Source organism: Monodelphis domestica, chromosome 3, assembly GCF_027887165.1.
Source record: "Monodelphis domestica isolate mMonDom1 chromosome 3, mMonDom1.pri, whole genome shotgun sequence".
In the NCBI taxonomy this organism is placed as follows: domain Eukaryota; kingdom Metazoa; phylum Chordata; class Mammalia; order Didelphimorphia; family Didelphidae; genus Monodelphis; species Monodelphis domestica.
Genome location: NC_077229.1, coordinates 34,227,061 through 34,248,565, shown reverse-complemented (window position 1 = coordinate 34,248,565; position 21,505 = coordinate 34,227,061). Strand labels below are relative to the sequence as shown.

The 21,505-nt window shown below is 40.2% G+C and overlaps 1 protein-coding gene across 1 annotated transcript in view; it reads right to left on the bottom strand.

Moving 5' to 3' along the window:
- Window positions 1–5,074: 5,074 nt before the first annotated feature.
- Window positions 5,075–21,505, bottom strand: part of LOC100023537 (kinase suppressor of Ras 2) — a 341,593-nt gene continuing 325,162 nt past the window's right edge. The window contains exons 14-16 of the mRNA XM_056821664.1: window positions 9,693–9,824; window positions 6,073–6,202; window positions 5,075–5,212 (exon numbers count right to left, since the gene is read on the bottom strand). Coding sequence (XP_056677642.1) covers window positions 5,075–5,212; window positions 6,073–6,202; window positions 9,693–9,824 — 400 coding nt within the window. The remainder of the gene's footprint in view (window positions 5,213–6,072; window positions 6,203–9,692; window positions 9,825–21,505) is intronic.

Below are 21,505 nucleotides of genomic sequence, written 5' to 3'. Positions count from 1 at the left end.
GAGATGGTAGAATGGCTTGAAATTTCCTTCTCCAGCCCATTTTAAATAAGAGGGCACTTGGTAAACAGGGTCAAGTGACTTGCCCAGGGTCACACAGTTAATAAGTGTCTGAGACCAGATTTGAACTCAGGAAGATGAGTTTTTTGACTCTAGCCTAGAACTCTATCCACTGTGCCACCTAGTTGCCTCTTAGCACATAATAGGCATCTAGTAAATGCACAATTAATACAATTGGAGTCTATTCTGCATCCCTCTCATTGGGCTTGCCTGCCTAAAGTGAAAATACCTTCAGGTCTTATTATTGGCGGATGTAAGAACAGAATAGTCTGACTATGTCTGAATTAATGGAGCCTACTGCTGGTGGGATCACGGGGGACAGAAGCTTGGGAGCAATCTCATTTGGGGCTTTCTTACTGCTGCCTCCTGGGGAGATCAGGGACTACTCACTGGCTAGGATGTGAAATGCCCACTGAAAGCAAATCAGTCCCCAACATATAATTCCAGGCTCATTACTCCAAAGACAGGCAGAGATGGAGAGGGGGAGCTGAAGCATCCCCTTAATGAGAAAGCCAGAGAGACATTCCTGACAGAGGATAATTGCAAAACCTCTCGTTGCCTCTTCCCACCTCCTCCTTTCCCCCTTGTCTCCATGCAACTGGTAAATTGGGAAGCAATAGAATTGCAGTGATTAGGGGTACACTGACATGCCGGGGGAAATTCACTGACCTCCAGTCCCTTTTGAGCTGTGACAGTGGGAGCAGTGGTTAGCAGCAAGACTGTGGGAAAGTCCTCCCAGGCTCATCCTCAGGCTAACAAGCTTAGGCACATCAAATCACTAGTCTGGATCACAGATTAACTAGCAATTAAAAGTCCAGAGTGACTACTGAAAGAGGAAGTTCCTCAAGAAGAGGGACAATTTCATTCTTTGTATTTATTTGTATCTCCTGTATCTGGCATAAAACAGGGGCTCAGGAAATGTTCATTTATTGCCCATTCGTGCTCTTATGCAAAGAAGGCTCCCATCCATCCACTGGGGACCGGAATGGTTCATGGGTGCCTGTTGCTACATATTTAGATGTGCAAATACACACACATTCTTAAACTCAGAGATCTTTTGGGCTAGTATAGCAGCTAGGCTCAAATCCTGTTTATGATGCTTAGTAAATGTACATCCATCACTTCTCTTTGCCACAGGCAACTGCTCAGGACTTTGCTCCACAGGGATAGGCTTTCCTGGAGACAAGTCCCATGGCAGGATTTCACCAGCAGATGAAGTATCTGAGGACTAGTGATTGAATGAGCCAAAGGAGGAAGATCTCTCAGAAGTCATCTAATTAAGGAGGCAGCAGTGTAAAGAGCACTTCTCCGGAACCAGAGGACCTGGCTTCAAATCTTGTCTTTGCTACTTATAATCTATGTGGCCTCTGGCAAGTCACAGCCCACTGGGACCTCAATGTTCTTGTCTCTCAAATCAAGGAGATTGGACTAGATGCTCCTGACCTCACTCAGAGCCAGGCATTTCCCTTGTGGTATCTCTAGGATCACATGGTAAGTGGGATCAAGGCTGGACTCCTCCCACCCTCCCCCATAGTCAACAAGCAATTCCCCTGGATTTTACGTGTGTCATTGATCAAGACCTATTTCCATATTATTGATATTTGCACCAGGGTGATCGCTTAGAGTCTACATCCCCAATCATGTCCCCATTGACCCTTGTGATCAAGCAGTTGTTTTCCTTCTGTGTCTCCTGTATTCTTTTGATTGTATAACATGGTTATACTCTGAGATTGATTTCTGGCTTGGTATAGGAAGATTTGAAAAAAACTGGGAATGTGTAGCCTGAAAAAAGAGAAGGTATGTGTGTGCTTGTACTAATAATAAGTAGCATTTATATTGGTCTTTATGGTTTGCAAATCACTTTATAGGTGCTATCTTATTTGAGTCTCACAACAACCTTGGAAGGTAGGTGCTATTATTATCCCCATTTTACAGATGAGGAAACAGAGGCAGACAGAGGTTAAGTGACTTGACCAGGGCCACACATCCAGTACATGCCTGAGGCAGGATTTGAACTGAAGACTTCCTGGCCTCAAGACTAGCCCTCTAGTCACTATTCTATATTGTCCTACTATTTCTCATTGTCTAAAGGGAGCTGTCCAAAAATAGAATGGGTTGCCTTGGGAGTCAGAGACCTAAAGTCGTGTGCATTGAAACCAAGGAATGTACTCTATGATGGACCATTGTGGATCTTCCTTATTCTTCTCACAGTGGTCCCAAGAGCATCATAACCTCTGTGCGTGCCTCCTCCCCATTGGTCTTCCTTTCCACTCTGTGCTCTCTGGTCACATTAAGCCCTTAACCCTTCCTTTATGGGAGGAAAATGCCTCAAATAAAGACTTTGTGCTTTTAGCATTCCTGGCTAGACCAATTCTTTTTCAAAAGCTTTCTAATGGCCCCAAACTACTGCAATCCACTGGGAAAACCGTATAAATATTATTATTATCCTGCAATCACATGCTGCCCTGGACAAAACATTGGAGAACCAACAAATCCTGGCGCCCTCAAAAGCCACCCAAACCCTCTATTTTGTCTCTAACTACAAAGAAAATAGGGCTCAGCCCACCTTTCATGTTGTGTAACACTACTCTGTATCCTCACAGAAGCTCAAAGAGGGGATTAGTGCTTAGGCTGCAATTTATTTGGGTAGCTTTTTCAGTGGAGGGAGAGTTGCCTTTTGTAGTCATAATTCCTCTTTTAGATGACAAAGAAAAACCATAGCCTTTCATTGTCCAAGCTGATATTTCTGATAAGAGGGGAGATCTGGAAGGCCAAAAGGCTTCACGATCCCAGCGTCAATTAATTAAAGTAATGGAGGCACCATTTCAAATTGGTTTACCTAGAGGATCATTGTGTCATGTGATCAGAGAGATATTTCAGGTTGAGGTTTCTCTGAAACAGGCCTTCTTAAGCTTCTTTTGGTAGACTTTTTTTTAAACCCTCACCTTCCTTCCACCTTAGAATCAATACTATGTATTGGTTCCAAGGCAGAAGAGTGGTAAGGGCTAGGAAATGGGGGTCAAGTGACTTGCCCAGGGCCACAGAGCTAAGGAAGTGCAGGAGGCTAGATTTGAATCTAGGACCTCTCTCAATTCACTGAGCTACCTAGCTGCCCTCCCCCTTTTGGCAGATGAGAGACAGTGTATGGGGAGGGGGGAGACAGACAGAGAGACAGAGACAGAGAGAAATAGAAAGATATAGACACAGATAGAGGAAAGGGAAGGCAAGGGAAGGGGAGGGAAGGGAAGGAGAGTGCTATTATTATCCCTATTTTACAGATGAGGAAACAGCGGCATACAGAGGTTAAGTGACTTGACCAGGGCCACACATTCAGTGACCAGGGAAGGGAAGGGAAGGAAAAGTAAGGGAAGGGGATGGGAGTGGAGGAAAAGGAAGGAAAGGGTAGGGAAGGGAAGAAAAGGGAAGGGAAGGGGAGTGGTGGAGAGAAAAGAACAGAAGCAAGAGAACTGGTGGATATGAGAAACACATTGTTAGATGGCTCAGTGTGGGTCAGCAGTTTGATGTGGAGCCAAAAAAAGCTACCTGGGATGTCTAATAATGCTAATCATTATTATTCTTATTTACATAGTGCTTTAAAAAGGCTTGTGAAATGCTTTAAAATATAATTTCATTTTAACCTCACAACAATTTATGGAGGTATTATTATATATATTTATATATATATGTATGTATATATATATGTCCTCCTTCTTGGACATCTATAGGTAGAGATTAGATGACCATTCTTTGAGTACATTATAATGGGGATTCCTTTGGGGCATGTGTTGGGCTCAAGGTCCCTTTCCACTCTCAATATTATATATATTTATATATATATATATAAAATAAAATAAAATAAAATAATATAATATAATATAATATTTATTATATATAATATATATAATATAATAAAATAATAAAATAATATAATATAAAATATAATAATAATAAATAATTATATTATATTATATTATATTATATTATATTATATATTATTATATTTATCTTCATTTTATAGATGAGGAAACTGAAGCTGATCAAATCTAATTGAATTGTCCAAGGTCACTCAACTAGTAAGTGTCTGAGGCTGGATTTGAACTGAGGTCTTCCTGACTTCAGTCCCAGCACTCTAATCATTGCTCCACCTAGCTGCCGGAGGTATAATTCTTATGAATAAGGAATTAATAATAGTTCCATTATACTCTCTCCCAGCTAGATTACATCAGAAACAGCTTGTACACCTCAGTATGCCTTATCCTAGGAAGCTGAGAAGCTGGAAAGCTTTCACTGTGGGGAGAAGCATTAAGTCTGTGTCAGGTAAGTATCAGCTGGAGTAACTAGGGGTGGTTAGCATCCAGAGGAGAAGACTCGGGGCAGCAGCTGAGGGAGCAGAGGAATGATAGCTCTGTTCATGTCCAGGAAGGGCTGTCATGCTCAAGAAGGATTAGCCTTGCACTCTTTGACCTTAGAGAACAGAACCATTAATAACAATGGGCATGGCCAAGGGACAAATTTAATCTTGGAGTAAAGAAGAAAAGCACTAACAAGTAGAGCCATTTTAAAGTGGAATGGGCCACCTCAGGAGGCAATGGGCTCCTCCTTCTTGGACATCTATAGGTAGAGATTAGATGACCATTCGTTGAGTACATTATAATGGGGATTTCTTTGGGGCATGTGTTGGGCTCAAGGTCCCTTTCCACTCTCAAGTCCTGTGACAGGTGCTGAAGATTATGTCTATCTCCTTCTTGCCAGGATTAGGGTTATTATTCTACTTGTCCTTCTCTTCTTTGCAAAGCCCAAAGGAGTTCTCATTGATATACTTGCATTGTTGCTAAATCTGTACAAAATAGTTAGAAGGTCAGAAGGCAAGGATGGAGAAGAGAAGCTGGGGTGGAGGCAGGTGACCGAAGAGGTGTGACTGTACAAGGAACATATGGGCAGTAAAGATAAGACTAAAAGTGGCAGAAGCAGAAGGTGAAGAGAAACAGAGATGATGCTGGGAACTGAGGGAAAACCCTTACTCTGCTGACTTCCAGAAATGTCCAGGGTGAGAAAGGCGGCGGTTTCGCTTCGGCAGTTTCTCCAGCATTTCCATGAGCTTGGTGAAGGTCGGTCTCTCTTCCTGCTCAAAAGCCCAGCAGAAAAGAAGAATGTCCTACAAGAGAATCAGACATGAGCAATTAACAAGAAAGAGAGCCCCTCTGCCCATCACATACCACTTTGTTGGGCTGATTCCCCTCCCCACCCCCAGAATAGGACAAGAGAGCCTTTGGGTTTCCATCTATTTTCCAAATCCAATGGAGACCATTAATATCCAAAGAACAGCCACTTCCAGATATTTTCTCATTTGAGAGAGGCTAGAAAGAGCTGGAGAACCTTGAGTCTCTTCTCTAATTGTTCTTTCCCTTATACTTTAATTTTTTTTATCAACCTAAACAGTTGATCATCATTTGTACTTTACTATACCTAAGCAGTCATATTTATTTATATTTTGCTCTAATATGGATTTTACCTTACAATGTTTGTGCAAATGTTAACATTTAGAAATTGGCTAGTATTTATATTATTTTGACCTTAAAATATATGGATATATTATTATTACATGTGTACATTCATATATATTAGTAAAAAAAGGACCATATGTTGAATGTTTAGGATTCAGACCCATGCTTAGGAAAGAACCTAAATGGGTGAGGTATGCTAACAAAATCAGGTATTGGTGGATCACTTTTGTGAATTGAATATAGAATCTCAGCATGAAATAATTTCTTTTCATGAGCTGATTTTATAAATTTCAAATTATTAAGTTGCTCACCATGTTCATTTGTTATCAGAGGCATTCACAATTTCTTTAAGCAGTTAAAATAGTATTTTTAAAAGGAATCAGGGAAAAATTAAACTAAATTTTAAAAATGAGATCAGGATTAGAATCCAGAACTCCTATTGGTGGCATATACAGAGCTCCTTCCTGTAATATAAGCTCTCTTTCCCCCACATCCCAAGCCTGGCACATACCGAGATCTCTTTTCCTAGTCCAATCTGGCTGAGGTTTGGTTTCATTCCTCTTCCCATCTGCCATATTATTGCCTCTGCCGGTTGAGTCTTGTAAGGCCATTCCCTGGCATGGAGTTCATACCAGATTGTGCTGTTGGCACACAAGGTTTGAAGAAGTGTTAGTATGGTTGTCATAGCCCCATCACTTCCCACATTCCTCATTCTCAAGCCTTCCACCAATCATTTTCCTGCTACTCTCCTTTCAGGACTTAAATAAAATAGTAAAATCCAGAAATGTTCTTCGGAAGTTTGCCACCTCCCAGGTCTAGACTGCCATGTTTTTGTTGTTGTCATCACTGTTAATTTGTTCACATTCTTTTTGATAGGGCTCAGATAAATATGGTTTTTGGATAAGTTGCTATCCAATGATTATTCTACATTTAATATTCTATGAACTAAAATGCAGATAGATAAAATGACTGCTGTTTGTAATGGAATAGATTTTATTTTTGCTATTAGCTAGAGGAGTCTGTGTTAGATGAATACTTCAAGTCCTTCAATTTTTTAGCTCTTCCCTCTTAAGGTCTAAATAACTCTTCTAATATCATATTTAGTTCATCTAATCTTTAGATTAGATTTTTAGGGTTTAGGGAATTGAATAATTTCTCGTAATTGCTTTGCATTATTGTTAATATGCTGTAGCCTCTGGAGCTGAGGATATCACTGACAAGATGTAGTATTCAATTATTGTCTATAACAGGTAGGATGTTTCCAGTTTTTCTTTGATGTTGTAACTGCTCCAAAAAAAAAATCTCTTCCGTCCTTGTCATGTCCACTTGTAGAGTCCCAGTTCTAGGGCTAGGGAGGAGTTCAGAAGCTGTCTAGTCAGTGCTCTTATTCAATAGAGAAGGAAACTAAGTGGAGTGACTTGCCTAAGCTTACACAGATGGAAGATATAGGTTCTGGGATTTGAAGCCAGATCTTCTGATTCCAAAGCCAATTTCCTTTCCACTGCACCACACTCCTTTTTCATAATTTCCTAGCTCTAGTGGATAGTGCTGTCTATTCCAAAGCAATTCTGATAAGTGGGGTATTAATTTTTCTGTGCTAAGTGATACCAGAACAAAGAAGAATAACATTCGCCCCACAGATTTGTGCTTCAAGCTAATCATCACAGTGGATCCTAATAGAGTTAGAGTCTTAGGAACCATTATAATGCACTGTCCGTGGTGCTGACCACACCAATGGTATCAGGAGAGCTCAATCAACAATATTCCATTGTTTCTGGCAGACCTTTATATTTACCACAGCAGCACACAAACTCTCCACTGTACATCATCCTGGCTGTCATTCTTTCCTCCTCATCCTTTATTCTTGTCTCAACCCACTTCATGAAATGGATGATAGGGCTCTGGAGAGGATATTGTTTCTACTACAATCACTATGCTAAAAATCCTTTCTTTACTGACCTAAGGAGCCGTCATAAGATTACAATGCAATAAAGCTTATTTTAAAACAAAACAAAATAACTTGAAAACAAAACAAAGCAAAAATAGGAACCCAATTAAAAGAAAAGTATTAAAGTGATAGCTGGTTTGATACAGTGGAGGGTACACTAGAATTGGACTCAAGAAGACCTCTATTCAAATTCTGTCTCAGATACTATCTTTATGATGTTGGAAAAGTAATTTTCCTGATCTAGGCTTTAGTTCTATCTTTTTTTTTATCATTATGGAGTTTGACTAAATGGCTTCTAGTTCTAGATCAGTTATCCTATACTCTATAATCGTATAAAAGGCTGGCTGTGGCTTCTAGACCCAGTGATTGCATCCCAGAGAGTTCTAGAATATTCTGATTCAATTATTCACCTCCCCTTCCTAATTTTCCCCTCCTTCATTCCCATTGCACCTCTATTTCAAGACTTAAGGAACTAAGATGTTAATACTAATATTTTTTTATTCAAAGTTCAAATTTCTCAATTTACTATTGAGATGAAAGCCCAAAGTACTAGTTGCCTCCTATCAAGAAACTTGAACTCTCATCAGAGGCAGTTCCTTTAGCTAGTAGCCCATTGGGTCAGTGCTGAATGAATATACCAAGGCAAAAGATCTGGGGTCAATGAGTTACCCAAGTGGCAGAAGAAACAGCAGTGGCTAGCATTGATTGCAATAATTTTCCAAGACAGTGGACAACACAGCAGCCCCCAGCAGACATATAGCCACAAGCTGAATTCAAGCTTCTGTAGAAACAACTCACACCTAATTGGTGAGGGAACGAAGAGTTCCAAGTTGTTAAGCATTCAACAGTGCAGAGGAAGAAGGATCATTAAAACTTCCTTTTAAAACACATTTTAATGGGAAACTCACTTAAAAGGAGAAAAAAAAACTTAAAAATTGAGGAGAAAACCATTTGCTTGAGGCCTGATTTGATAAGGTCTCTTAATTACTTCTTTGCTAAAGTTATCCTAAAAATATACAGGTTTAATTATTGCAATTTCTTTCAAATAGACATATCTAATCAGATAAAGACTTTGGTATAAACTAATCAGTACATACTGCAGTCTTCAAGGTGCCCAATGTGACAGCTGATAAGAACCAAGATCCATTAGACAGAAGAGAGTCTGCACTAGAATTTGTACAGATGTATAAACATTTTTCCAAAAAGTAATTCTTAAAATAATACCTTTATGATGAGAATGAAGACCCATTCCCCTATTTATATAGAGGCACTTTTAGATTTGTTACTTAATGCATTGCCATAGTTTAGGAATTCATCACTGAGTAGCCAACCTTTTGTTTATGAACATCTCTGTGCATAGTTGGGTTGACCAGCAGGCTAAATCCATTTCCGGGATTACATTCAAGCCTTTCTGTCATAATGTAACCTGATTAAATTTAGGTTTGATTAACATAACCTTCAAGAAACTGGGGTAATTTCTATGCTCTTAAATAGCATTGGAGTAGAACATAAGGTTATCTCAAGAAATTCAAACAGTCCCTCTATGACATAAGTAGGATAGATATTACAATTCCCATTTTACAACTGAGAAGCTAAGATTGGGGAGAAGTGGTGGAATTCATTCAACGTTAGACAATGAGTTCGAAGGAAGATCTTGTATCTAGGTATTTAGGTGTTTGAATTCCTAGACCTGGGCTCTTTCTATTGCATAATGTAGACCATGCTTAGTGGTAGAGATTTAATCTCATGTCTAGGAGTAATTGGGTGATGACTAGAGCAATATCAGGAATGTCAACATGGTTTAGCTATCCTGGTGTTCTTTCCCCAATTGTAGCATCAAGTCAAGTCAACAAGCATTTGATAAGCCCTACTAGTCACCATGTGCTATGCTGGGTATTAAAAGAAAAGTGAAAATAGTCCCTGCCCTTACATACTAATGGTGGTGGTGGTGGGGGCACAACATCCAAAATACTATGTACAAACAAAATAAAATATAAATAAATAAATAAAAATAAAATATAAAAAATAAAATAGGATAGATTGAAGATGGTCTCAGAGGGAAGGTACTATAAAGTGAAGGAGGACCAGTCAAAGTAGGAAGAATCACCAAAGTATGATTTAGGGAAACTTGCTTCCCATCCTACAATGCAGTCCTCCATAAGTCTGGGACATGATCTACTTACCCAAGTGCAAACACATCTGAGTGCTTAGAAAAGGGGAGCTTGTCCTCCTCTGTGTCAGGAGAGAGCTGACGGATGATTTCTGGAGCAAGGTGGCACAGCCAACCATTTTGGATGCGTAGTTTGTTCTCCCTCCTGAAAAATCAAATGGTAGAGTTAATGAGCTCCCGGGCATTGTCAGTCTGACCTGAGTCATACAGTGATGGTGGGGAGGCATTTGTGCTTAGCTGAGCTAATAAACATTTATCAAGTGGGGCTAATTATGTTGCAGATACTATACTAAACACTAGGGGCACCATCAATGGCAAATATTGAAGCTTCCCTCAGAGGGCTTATATTCTAATAGTGGAAACTACATGTTGATCACTAGATACATATAAAACACATTCAGAAGAGATGAAAGTAAGCTCATGGGGAATGGAGGGTGGAGTAGGCTTCCTACACAAAACAGGAATTGGAGCTGTCTAGTTTCAGGGTACCATCATATATTCTCCAAAGCCCTCCTGCTTCTTTTTATTCTAGAACTGCTTAAAATTTGAGTTCAGGTTAGAATAAGGTGGCCTGATTAAAATTTTAGGAGACATTAGTCTGTGCCATGAGATTTTCCTATGCTTGAGACAAAACTTAAGGGAAGGAAAAGAAGGAAATGACATTCACTGGAAAGTGAGCAAAATCTATTCTCTTCCTGACTGGGCTCAGCTCTTATTCCCTTTTCTAGTCTTTATATGCTGTTTTAATAAAGCTGTTCTATTTTAAATGCTTTGGGTAACCCAGTGTTTACAGGGGAAATAAAGGCTGCTAGTTAAATGCTAGAAATAAGTTGAATTTAGTTATTTCTAAGTTCTCCCCTGGAAGAGAAAAATATACCAGAGAAGACATTGAGATAATTGAACCTTATTTGTCCATATACAAAAAATTCATATTTTGCCTGTACCTATCATTTCTTTGACCCAGGAATGACTCTCTGGAATAGAAAATTCCTTTACCACTGTAGGTTGACAACACGCATGTAAATTATAGCATTTATATGGCAGACATACTGTCTTTCATTATACAGGATTACATGCATTAAACCCATGGGGTAGCTAGGCAGCACAGTTGACAAGAGTGCTACGTCTGGATTCAAGAAGATTCATTCCTCTTCCTGAGTTCAAATCTGGCCTCAGAAACTTACTAGCTGAGTGGACCTGGGCAAATCACTTAACCCCATTTGCCTCAATTTCCTCATCTGTAAATTGAGTTGGAGAAGGAAATGGCTAACTAGCTGTGCCATCCTGGGCAAGTCACTTAACTCCTTTGGCCTCAGTTTCCTGTTCTAGAAAATGTACTGGAGAAGGAAATAGCAAATCACTCCAGTATCTTTGCCAAGAAAACTCCAAAAAGGGCCATGAAGAATCAGACACAATGGAAACAACTGAACAATAACAACAGCTTTATACACAGAAATGAAATAAGAACTTTAAAACATAAATAGCATATTATATGTCTGTAAATGATCTGGGATATTATCATTATGGGAAACTCCTAGTATGGGGACTCCTTCCACCAAGTCAGATATTAACCTATTTAGGACATAGTAAATAAATTCCAGAGTATTCCCTTTATTTCTTGGATTTCAGACTTTTTTAAAGACTTAGCTCAAATACCTTTTATATAAGGCCTTTCCTGGTTGCTTCAGATAATAGTACTTTCCTTCATCTACATCTTACATATATGTTGAATATCCCTGAATGTGTACCAGTTGCCTCCTTTGATAGAATGTAAATTTCTGAGGACATGGGCTATTTCACTTTTGTCTTTAATAATAATATTGCACTTACATCATGCTTTAAGTTTGCAGAGTGTTACAAATATTATCTAATTTTGTCTTCACCATAACCTTTGGATGGAGGTACTATTGCTATCCCCATTTTATGGATATGGAAACTGAGGTAGACAGAGGTCAAATGACTTACCCAGGGTCACACAGCTAGTGAGAGTCTGAGGAAGGATTTAAACTCAGGTCTGGTACTCTAGCCACTCCCTACCTGCCTTCCAATGCTTGGCAAGTAATATTTAATAAACGTTTATTTAATTGAATTAAGTTGAAGTGTAAAGTAGGGGATATAAGTTTAGACAGAAGTTTCTGTCACTTGTTGCTTAATTAAATGACTTATCTGAGGTTCCATAGCTATTAAGTGTTAACAGTGGTATTTAGATCATAGGCTCACCTCGACTTGCTTACCATCTCTGAATGGGGAAGAGAAGGGAGGAACACAGATGGCTTGGATCTTATAATTTTGGAAAACATATTGAAACTCATTATTTTATATAATTGGGAAAATAAAATATCTTTGATTTAAAAAATCATAGGCTCAGAGGTGTAGAGACAGAAGGAACCTCAGAGGCCATCTAGTCCAACTCCCTCCATTTTACAGATGAGTAAACTGAGGTCCAATGATGAGGAAATACTTTGCCTTGAAATCTAGGTCTTTTTGATCCCAGACTGGCATGATATCCATTAAATCATGCTGCCTTGCATACAATAAGTACTTAATCAATGAACTCAATTAAACTGAATTTAACCTGAAGATAAAAAAGAAATATAGCTGGTGATTAATATTTGTTTTCCAGGTATGTGGTGACCAAGAATATACTCCCCAAAGCTGTCTACCACCTCCTGTCATCACTAGGATAGTAATATGCAGAAATATAGGCATATAATGTACTTCAGGTATTACAAAACTTAATTGGGGTTATCTCTTCCTCATCTTATCTCCAGGTGGGGAACTTATAATAGAAATGGAGGTGGAAAGATGGGTGGTAGGAAGAAGAACACAACAGAAACTGATGCTAGGGAAGCAGAAAGAGCTTTGACATTGGAATGAGTGCACCTGGCATCAGCCTTTGATCTCTGGCTCTTACTCCTTGCATGACTTGGGTGAGTAAGTCAATGGCTCCAGTTCTAGCATCTATAAAATGAGGAGGGTTGGACTAGCTGGCCTCTGAGGTCCCTCCCACCTCCATATTATTAGAGGATGGACTTGAACTTCCATTCTTACAGTCTGTGCTCTTATGCAATCCTTACCCTTTAGTCCCCAGCAGTGTGCCTCACGTATAGGGTATTGGTTGATTTGGGCAAATTCTGTCATGCCATGACTTTTCTTGGGATGCCACTCCATCCAACCCTCAATCACTGGAATATTCTCTTCATCCTCCCCTCTATTGTAGCATCCTTCAATGCACAACTCAACTACCAGTTCCTTCATGGTGCCCATTTCTATCCTCCAGCTGATAAATCACTCTTTCTTTTTGGAAATAAGTATTATTAGGACAGATAGGTGGTTCAGTGGATATAGCCAGGTCTAGAGACATGAGGTCCTGAGTTCAAATCTGTCCTCAGACACTTCCTAACTGTGTGACCCTGGGTAAGTCACTTAACTCCAATTGTCTAGCCCTCACCACTCTTCTACCTGGGAACCAATACTTAGTATTGATTCTAAGGTGGAAGGTAAGGGTTTAGAAAAAAAAAGAAATTACTATCATTATTATTTTGCATATTTGAGTATTATTATTTTGTACTAACACATGTGTTTGAAAATTGTGTCCCCCAAGTAGAATACATGTTACTCGAAGACAGAGAGTATTTATTTTTCATCTTTGTATCTCCTAACGCCATGCCTGACAAACAGTAGGCATTTAATAATTTCTTAATCAATAATTAAATGCATTGTGCCCCTTTGCTGGGTCTCAGTTCTCTCACTTGAAAAGTAGAAGTGGGGTTAGACTAGATAGCCTTTATGGTCTCTTTTAGTCTCATATTTATGATCCTATCACCTCTCAGGGTCTCAGTTTTCTCATTTGTAAAATTAGGGGGTTTGAATAGATAGTTCTTATGGTTTCTTCTAGCTCTCAGTTTCCTAATTTGTAAAATGACAGAGTTAGATTGTTTAGGTGGTCTCTAGGGACCTTTCTGACCCCAAATCTATGATCCTGCGTGAATGGAAGCATCTTGAAGTCAGGTACCATTTTTGTTTTTGTGTATTCTAACCCCAACCCAGTACTTGGTGCATTAACTATCATTTAATAAATATTTGTTGAGATCATATGATAGGCTCATGAAGCCATTCATAGATAAAGTGACCTAGTCTAAAAAATAACAGAATACACTCCAGGGCCAAGCAGAAATGCTTCTTCCATTTGCCCAATTATTCCAATCTTTGTGATTGCTGTTTGGCCATATGGTCAGTCCCTTTAGGAAGGGGCTGGGAGCTAGAGAAGGAAGGCCAACGAAGGGGTATAAGGCTCAAGGGGTCCAAATTTTCTCAGTTCACAGACCACAAAAATCACAAACAGACCTTTTCATTTTGCTTACTCTGACCACATGGCTTCTTCTAATTATTGAGGAAAATGCCTTCGTTGCACTGGAAATTCCAGATGTGCATTCTGGGTATGGGGTTGGAGATGACCCTTAGCTTATACCTCCTTCACCCACCTCCTCCTTCCCCTAAAGCTCTCTAGTATTGCAATCTTATTTCAGTGTAATTAGCCAGTTGGTGGACAAGCCCATAGAGAATTCTCTGGGTTCTGCTGCACAGTCCGGTGGAGCTAGAGGCAGGGGAATTGCAACTTCAAAACCCACCACACTGCAGGAGCCAAAATAAAGACTTTTCTTTTGATGGAAAGGCATTAAATGAGCATTGCCATGCTCTCACCCCCATATCTGCCTACGAAACAGTCCTATTAGCTTAAACAACTTGGAAAAGAAAGAGACCTGAACTTTCTCTCCTGTGGCATCTCACTTCCAACCAGTCTTTTAATGAGGAAAGTTGCCTGTTCTCATTAGCACAGGGCTTGAGTAAGTTTGGAGTTTTCAGCTTTGAACTAGAATCCAAAAGAGCTCAGAGAGAGGTGAGCTAGATACTAGCGTAGTTCTGGTGGATTTGGAATGGGTCAAATGCCCAGATTCTGTATACTTGGCATTATTTCTTAATGTGATGCCAACTTGGAGGGAGGTCTACAGTGGAGGACCCCAAGGATCTGTCCTTAGTCCTGTGCTATTTAATATGTTTATGAATGACTCACATTAATGCCATGCTCATCAAACAAACATATGGCACAAAGCTGGAAGACTGACTAACACATTGTACTTCAGAGTCCAATTTAAAAAGAATCTTGATAGGCTCTGATTCTGACTTTCTGGGCTTTGCCACCATGTCTCAGCTGCTGTCTTATCCTGAAATTTGCCTCAATGCTTGGAGCCTCCTCAAACTGCCAGGTGTGAGATCCATCTGCTATGGTGGCTCCTTTCTTTCCTCTCTCACATTGATGAGTCCTCCTGGGTTCTCCATTTTGGGGAGAAGAACAGGCTCTACGATTTTCATTTCTCTTCTGGCCATCCTTGACTTTTGGACTTTAATACCAAACCCCACCCATCTCTTTTATTTTTATTTAATTTTTTTTTAAACCCTTACCTTCTGTCTTGGAGTCAATACTGTGTATTGGCTCCAAGGCAGAAGAGTGGTAAGGGCTAGGCAATGGGGGTCAAGTGACTTGCCCAGGGTCACACAGCTGGGAAGTGTCTGAGGCCAGACTTGAACCTAGGACCTCCCGTCTCTAGGCCTGACACTCAATCCACTGAGCTACCCAGCTGCCCCCTATTTTTAATTAATTAATTAATTTAGAATATTTTTCCAAGGTTACATGATTCACGTTCTTTCCCTCCCCTCCTCTCATCCCCTCCCATAGCCAACTAGCAATTCCACTGCTACTCATTTCTTTTGGCTGTTGTCTTCTCCCCCCATTGGAGTGTAAACTCCTTGAGGGCAGGGACTGTCTTTCTTTTGGCTTGTATTTGTATCCCCAGTGCTTAGTACAATGCCTAGCACATAGTAAATGCTTTACAAAACATTCCTGCCTTGCCTTGCCTTGCCTGTTTAAACTTGGGTCCAAATAAATGGCTTCATTCTATTAAATAAAATTAATAGAAACTTAAGAGGGTCAAGTTATACTTTTGGCTAACTTCACAAGTTAAGGATAGGAGATGCAAGCTTTCAACAACAAAAAAAGATGTGAGGACTTTAATAAATTTTAGGTTTTGCCAACAACATAACATGGTGGTCAAAAACTCTAATCTTATCAAGGCTATAAGGAACCACAGAGATGATCAAGTCTACACACTAATAGGACACATAAAAATAAAACAGCTGAAGAAGCTCAGCACCTTCTCTTTAACTTACAGCCCTGTAGAGATGCCAAAAGCACTGAAATGAAAAGACTGACCAGGGTTACATAACCAGTATGTGTCAGAGTCAGAACTTGAACCCAGATCTTCCCATCCTGTGAGCTGGCTTTCTATTCACCAAGCCACACTACCCGTGGGATTGTAAGCATTACAAAAATAATGAAGTGCCAAAGAACACTCTTTGTTATAGGATTTGATCCTCAGCTAACTTGAATGAGCTCCTTCCTGGAAAGTGTTACTCTAAATGAAAGACCCAGTTATAAGCAATGCTTGTGGGGCAGGAGGAATTCAGTCAATAATTAATTTTAATTCAGCAAGGATTAATCAAACGCCAGTGTGTGCCAGCCATCTGAGACATGGAGGATATGAAGATTAAATATAAAAAATAGTTCTTGTTCTCAAGGAGCTCACATTCTGCTGGGAGGAATGGATGACACAGTATGGAGGCATGTGCATGTAGAAATATTACGAAGTACATACGAAGTAATTAGAAAAATAGTTTACAACTGAAGATAGATAGAGAAGCTCCATGGAGGGAGCATTTGAACTCTTTTTGAATGGAGCTAGGGATTCTAGGAGGCAGAGCTAAGGAGGAAATGCATCCTAGGGCTAGGAGGAGCCTATGCAAAGGTTCCAAGAGACAGGAGATGTAGACAGTTTGGCGGGAATATAGAGCCCATGACTGGAGAACAATGGAAGTCAGCCTGCAATTCAATAGATGAAAGATCATTTACAGTAGGGAGGTTTAATTCTTTCCCTTTGTATCTCTAGCACCAAACATAGTACACAGTGGTGATTAATATTTGTTCATTGATTGACTTACTGATGCAAAATGTTGCTTAGTGGTGCTTAATTAATACTTATTGGTTGACTTATTGATACATTATTGTACATAGTGGTGCCTAATAAATACTTGTTGGTAGTTTGATTAATTGATCCATAGTGGTTCATGGTGGTGCTTAATAAATGCTAGTTGATTGATTGGACTTAGTGATTAAAAATAGGCTGGATCCCAGTTGTGGAGAGCCTCTAAGTACTAAACAGAGGCATATATCTTAGAGGATATGTGGGGAGCCCCTGAAACCTCTTGATCAAGGAATGAGATGCTCAGCCCCTTGCTCTAGGAAGATCAACATGGCAGCTGGGTGGAGCAGGGATAGGAGAGAGGAGAGACTGGAAGAAGGGATGCTAATTAGAAGGCTGCTGCAATAGTATAGGCACGAGGTGATGAGGGTCTGATCGGGGTGGGTAGCCATATAAAGGGAGAGAAAGAGGCAAAAATAAATAAAATAGTAAGCTCAAATCCCTCCTAGGTTAAAGAATCCTAGCTCTAGGGATGGAAGGGACTTGAGAGATCATCTAGTCCCAGTCCCTCATTTTGAATATGAGGAACCTGAGGTCCCAGGAAGGGGCAACTCCTTGCCCAATGTCCCACAGGCATTAAGGACCAGAAAAAGGGATCAAGCCCAGGTGATATATTCTGTATTTTTAAACTCTCATTTTCTGTCTTAGATAGATATTAAGTATTGCTTCTAAAGAAGAAGAGCAGCAAATGCGAGGCAACTGGGGTTAAATAACTCACCAAGGTCACACAGCGAGGAAGTAAGTATCTGAGGTAAGATTTGAACCTCAAACCAACTCTGGGTCTGGCCCTCTATCCACTGAGCCATCCAGCTGCCCCAAAGTAGGCTGTATTTCAAAATGACTATCTGTGTAACTTTAGGGAAATCACTGCATGTCTCTATGGCTCAGTTTCCCTGTCTGTAAAATTTGGGGGTTGGACTAAGTTCCCCACAAGATCTTTTGCCTCTCTCCAGCTTTGATCCTCTACCTGGGATGCTGAGCTCCTCTACAGCCTAATGGTTTCAGAAGGCAGAAAGTATTCTCTGCAGCCCTGCCCAGGGAAGACCAAAGGGATGTGAGACATCAGTGAGTGGGATTTCATTAAGTGGGTTGTGTTGTCCTTTGATGCAAGACACTTGTACTTTGAGCCCAATTTCATCTAAGGAAACTGGAGAGCTTTTCAACCTTGGCCTCTGAGAGTTGGCAGGAAGAAAAATGAGGCGATGAAATGAAACCCCCCTCCCACCCTCAAAAGCTTGGACTGGAGAATGGAACTTAACGAGAGCCCAGGGGCAGGGGGAGTAGGAGTTAGGGCTGCTCACTCTTTCCTTGCTGGTGGGCCTATGGAAGAAGAGAAGGAGGGATTTTGAGCTTCATCGAGCTGTCAGTCCCTTGGGGGCAAGAAAAGCCCCCCAAACCCTGAACCTCCTGTAATTCTCACAAAGAACAAAAAACAACTTATTCTTACTTTTATCTGAGTCCCAATAGCTCCTGAGGATGGAGGATGGACAAGAACCATAAGAATAAAGATACCCTGGCATAAAGGTGACAGTCGAGTTCAGTGGTTTGTGAGGAGGGAGCCCTCACAATAGCCAATCATAGCGGGCAGCTGAGTAGCCCACTGGATTGTCAGTCAGGTTTAGCCTGGATTCTAATCTGGCCTCCAACACTTCCTAGATGTGTGACCCTGGGCAAGTCACTTAACTTCTACTGCCTAGTCTTTATGGTTCTTATACTTGGAACCAATACACAGTATTGATTCTAAGATGGAAGGTAAAGGTTTTCAAAAATAACCAATCATAGAGATGTTGTGAGTAGGCACCCAAGGACCAGAAGTGGCTTCTTGAAAGAGATGCCCCCAGTAAGCCTCCAAGTACCATGTTTCTAAGATAAGAGGGCAAATAATGACAAACCAGCAAATCCAAATCATTGTGATGATGATGATGATGATGATGATGAAAAACAGGCTACAGGCAGGCAAGAGGTGGAATCATCAATAATACTTTGGGAGCAGTGGCAAAGCAGCTGCACAAAATAAGTCTCCCCTTCCTCATCATCCTCTACCCTGCCACAGCTTCAAGGTTGCCCTGGGATTTGTTTTGACAAAAACAAACCAACAAAAAACAATATTCTAGGTATTTCCTCCACCATTACTTCTTTTTCCCCCTCTTTAATCCTTCCTTTCTGCCATAGGATCAGTTCTAAGACAGAAGAACAGCATGGGCTAGGCACTCAGGTTTAAATGACTTGCTCAGGGTCACACAGCTAAGGAAGTGTCTGAGACCAGATTTAAACCCTGGTCTTCCTGACTCTGTTCCTGGATTTCCATCCATTGTACCATCCAGCTGCCCCTAAGTGGAATCTTTTCTAGGCTAAACATCCCTGCCTCCCTCTCTCATTCTTTATGTGACATAATTTCCTCATCTGTAAAATAGTGAATGTTTTTATTATTCATATTATCCTCTCCTCAATGAGCTCTAAATCCTAGCCATTGACATAATTTAAGAAACAAGCCAACCAACATATGAACAACACATTTGCCCATCCCCTTTGCCAGTTAGGTAAAATTGTAGAAATAAACAGTGTTGCTGAGATGATATAATCTACTTCAAAGAAACAGTGCCAGAGTTACCCACTGAACTCAGACATACAATGGAAGTTTCTGATTCTGAGTGAGAGGCAGCCTGCCAGGGTTCATGGAATGCTGGATTTGGGTACAGAGAGGTATAGCAACTCTCCTAAGGACACACCAGGTAGTAAGTGTCAGATGCAGAATTTGAATCCAGGTCTTCCTGATCCCAAGTTTCCTTATCTGTAAAATGAAGGGGTTGGACTACATCACAGAATTTGAGAGATGGAAGGAACCTCAGAAGCCATTTCTTTTTGTTGTTTAGTCATGTCTGACTCTTTGTGACTTCATTGACTATAGATATCCATGGGGTCTTCTTGGCAAGGATATTGGAGTGATTTGCCATTTTTTCCCTAATAGATCTTTCTATCAGGTACTCAGAGGTTAAATGACTTGTCCAGGGTCACTTTGAATTTCCTGAATGCAGATCCAGCACTCCATCCACTGAACCACTGAGCTGCCTCCTAGGCATACAGAGGTTAAATGACTTGCCCAAGATCACAAAGCTATGAAGTGTCTTGCTGGAGCCATCAGTCTGAGTGTCTGAGACTGGATTTTAACTCATGCTCTCCTTAATCCTGTCCCACTGTTCTTAACCACTGAGCCTCACAGTGGCCATCTAGTCCAACACATATCTAAATGGAATCCTCACTCAAACATGCCTGACAAGTGAGTATGCTTGTCCCCCAAGAAGGAAAAAAAACACCAGAAGGGCTTATGAATCTATTCTGCTTTGAGATAGTTCTCACTGCTAGGAAAGCTTTCCTTATGTCAAGTCTACATTGACCTGTTTTCAACTTTCCAATGGTTCTTAGTCTTTCCCTTTGGAGTAAAGCATAACAGGTCCAACCCATTCTCCACCTGACAGCCACCACCACTGCCGCCACCACTTCCCTAGCATTTGCACAGCACTTTAAGGTTTACAGAATGCAGCCTGAATTTTCTTCCACAGCATGGATAACATAGAAATGTTTTGCTTGACTGCACATTTATCATCTTTATCAGATTACTTGTCTTCTCAAGGGAGAGGGGGAGGAGAAGGTCAGAAGGAGAGAATATGGAACACAACATTTAAAATCTAAATGTTGTCAACTGGGGAATGACTAAGCAAGCTGTGGCAATCATTGTAATGGAAAACGATTACACTATAAGAAACGATGAGTTCAGAAAATCCTGGAAAAACTTCTATGAACTGATACAAAGTGAACTGAGCAGAACCGGGAGAACAATGTATACAGTAACAGAAATGTTGTATAGATCAACCGAGAAGGACTAAACTCTTATCAGCAAAACAAAGTTCCAAAATAATACCAAGGGACTCTTGATAAAAAATGCTCTCTATAGCCAAAGAAGGAACCGCTGGAATCTGAGTGAAGATCAAATCATGCCAAGCTTCACTTTATTTCCTTCATTAGTTTTTTATTGTATTTGTGATATGTGTCTTCAATGTCAACAAAGGGAATATGGAAATATGTACTGACAGCAGTGGTATAATCTATATCAGATTTTTTACTGCCTTGGGGAGAGGGGAAAGGGAGGGAGAGAGAGAATCTGACTTGAAAAGTGTCAGAAAATAAATGCCAAAAATTATTTCAATATATAATTTTTAAAAATTAATAAAATTTAAAAGGTTAATTTTCCCCCTTATAATTGGGGGGAAATAATATGAAAATTACATGTAAGTGAATAAAAGTTTATAAAATGTTTTATAAATATTACTGCATTTTGTCCTTTACAACAACCCAGGGACTTAGGCATTATTATTATCTGCATTTTACAGATAAAAAAACAGAGGTAGATGGAGGTTAAGACTTACCCAGGGTCCCACAGCAAAGAAGCATCTGAGGCTGGATTTGAACTTAGGTCTTCCTAACTCCAGGTCCAGTGCTCTGTCTATTGTGTTATACCTAAGACTTTTCTTATACCTCAGTTTTTAGGAAATTGAAGCTTCTTGTTCTACTGGTTGTATTGCTCTAGTAGATCAATGTCCATCCTAAAGCATAACTCCCAGAACTGATGACACTTCTCCAGATGTGTCATGGCTAGGGCAGAGTGTGTGGGCCCTGTTCCCTCAGATAGCATCACGGGTTCCTTGAAGATCTGTCTATGAGTCTAGAAGCT